Source organism: Melampsora larici-populina (assembly GCF_000204055.1).
Source record: "Melampsora larici-populina 98AG31 unplaced genomic scaffold MELLAscaffold_19, whole genome shotgun sequence".
Classification (NCBI taxonomy): domain Eukaryota; kingdom Fungi; phylum Basidiomycota; class Pucciniomycetes; order Pucciniales; family Melampsoraceae; genus Melampsora; species Melampsora laricis-populina.
The window spans coordinates 553,156-555,256 of NW_006768783.1; the positions used below are offsets into that span (position 1 = coordinate 553,156).

At 43.6% G+C, this 2,101-nt stretch overlaps 1 protein-coding gene across 1 annotated transcript; it reads right to left on the minus strand.

Moving 5' to 3' along the window:
* Positions 1-1,064: 1,064 nt before the first annotated feature.
* Positions 1,065-1,854, minus strand: MELLADRAFT_28766 (uncharacterized protein; the record flags this gene model as incomplete). Its single annotated transcript, XM_007410275.1, has 3 exons — positions 1,065-1,395; positions 1,457-1,475; positions 1,584-1,854. Coding segments are annotated over 3 exons (621 nt in total), but the record flags the coding sequence as incomplete, so codon positions are not given.
* Between the last annotated feature and the right edge of the window lie 247 nt (positions 1,855-2,101).

Genomic DNA, 2,101 nt, shown 5'->3' on the forward strand with positions numbered 1-2,101 from the left:
AAATTCTACATATATTGTTGGACTGATTCATGGAACCCTTGAGCATCTAGGCATATTCTGCATAGCATGCATTCACATTGCCTATATCCTCCAAGACATTCATTTTGTGCCGTGGGTTGATGCAATTTTTAAGTTGATCCTTGGGAACCGACAATGCAATTACTTTTCTTGCTAGGGAAGCTTTCTTTTTCTGTACCTGAAGGGCGAACAAAAAGGTTTGCACCTCATGGTGAGTATGCTGCTTTCTTGACACCAGAGCAATTGACTCACATTGAATAGGTGCTGTTCAACCGATTCCCCTGCAACCACATGATACACCTTCACAGGGTGGGTCTGGCCTATTCGATGTAGACGGTCAATTGCTTGTTGCACAATCTGCGGATTCCAATGGGCATCCTAATGATATTCCTTTTAGCTAAATGTAAAGACAGTATATGGATAATTGATAACATTCTCACCATCAGGTAGACCTCATCAGCACATGTCATATTCAAGCCAACACCTCCAGCTTCAATAGATACTATGAAGGCCTCAATCTGGATGTTGGTCTGGAATCTGGTGAGTTGCCATGTTCTCTGCTGAGTTGTCATTCCACCGTGCAAGGACCCACTTGAAATGCCGTGACATTCCAATGCAATCATGATCCTGTGGCTTGATCAGGTGAGCGTACAGGACAAATTATATTCGAGAGAAAAAAATATTTACCACTCCATGAAACACCTCCATTGTGTATAGATAACAGTCTTCTTGGATAGACCTTTATGCAAAAGGCCCTGCTTCTTTTTGAGCTGGGAAACCAAGAATGTAAGCTTGCTGCTCAGTGACCAGTCCTCCAGGTAGGCTGGCCTGGCCTCCGCAGTCAATTCCCTCCCGTCAGGCACCATGATTCCTAGCTCCTCCTCCATCTCTGTAATCTTGATCTGATTGAACCCTTGTTCTTGTTTGAATAAAAGAGGGTGATTGCACGTCATCCTGAGATTGCTCAATTGTCTGAAATATTCACCTTGTTTATGTTGGATTTGAGAGCTAACCCCAAATTCCCGAAGAAATCTTTCATAATGTTGCTGATATACTTGTTTCACTTGAGGATGCATGTCCAATAAGATGGTCTCATGATATATTGGAGGTAAATCACGTAGGTGGCTAGCTTTTGTCCGCCTCAGCATAAAGTATCTTAGTAACTGGTTGAGTGTGTCCAAATTTCCTTGATGAACAGGCAGAGTGATTTGAAGGTACCATACAGAGTCTTGGTGAAATGGCTTGATGCGCAGAAATTTGAAGAGCATGTGCAAGTCTCCAATTCGGTTATGGAGTGGAGTTCCAGTGAGACAGAGCCGGTTGACTGATTCCACAGAGGTGAGGACTGCATGGGAGCTGGTATCATTACGGATTATACTGGGACCAGTAGAGGGTCAGCTTGGTAAATGTTAACTTGGCAAAAGTAGTTGATACTCACTGAGCTTCATCAATGACCACTCTGTACCACCTGGTTGTAAAAGGGAGGCGGCTTAATCCAGCAAGCCGGTAGTCATATAAAAGTGTGTTGGGGGTTGTAAGGATGATGTCAGCTGAGTGGATATCACGTAGAGGTAGTTTGACTCTGTCTATGCCATGCCAGCGCATAATTTTCAAACTGTTTTTCTTAGTGTGTTTTTCGACTTCATGTTCCCAGTTATCCATGAGACTAGTAGGACAGATCAACAGAGTGGTGTGAGATGGACGTAGGTGATTGTTTGCGTGGTTGAGATCTGATGCTGAATCCTGATGTTTGAATTGTCTTGATGCTTCCAGTGTGGTAGCAATCAAAGAAATAGTTTGAATAGTTTTACCAAGTCCCATGTCATCCGCTAGAATTGATGCCCTAGGGCTGACTGGTCTGGTTTGTGTGTCAGTCACAATAAATTCTTCACCACAGAGACGGTGACTCCACCGGCTGAAGGGTGGCATTGATTTGTAAAACCAAAGGGAGTGATAAGTTGTTGAATCTGGATTTTTGCGGTCTATCAAAAAGGCCAGGCCTTGCTTCTGATGTGGTTGTAGCTGAGAAGTAACTATCGCCGAAGGATTGACTGGCTGAAGATCTGAACCACATGAAATGGAC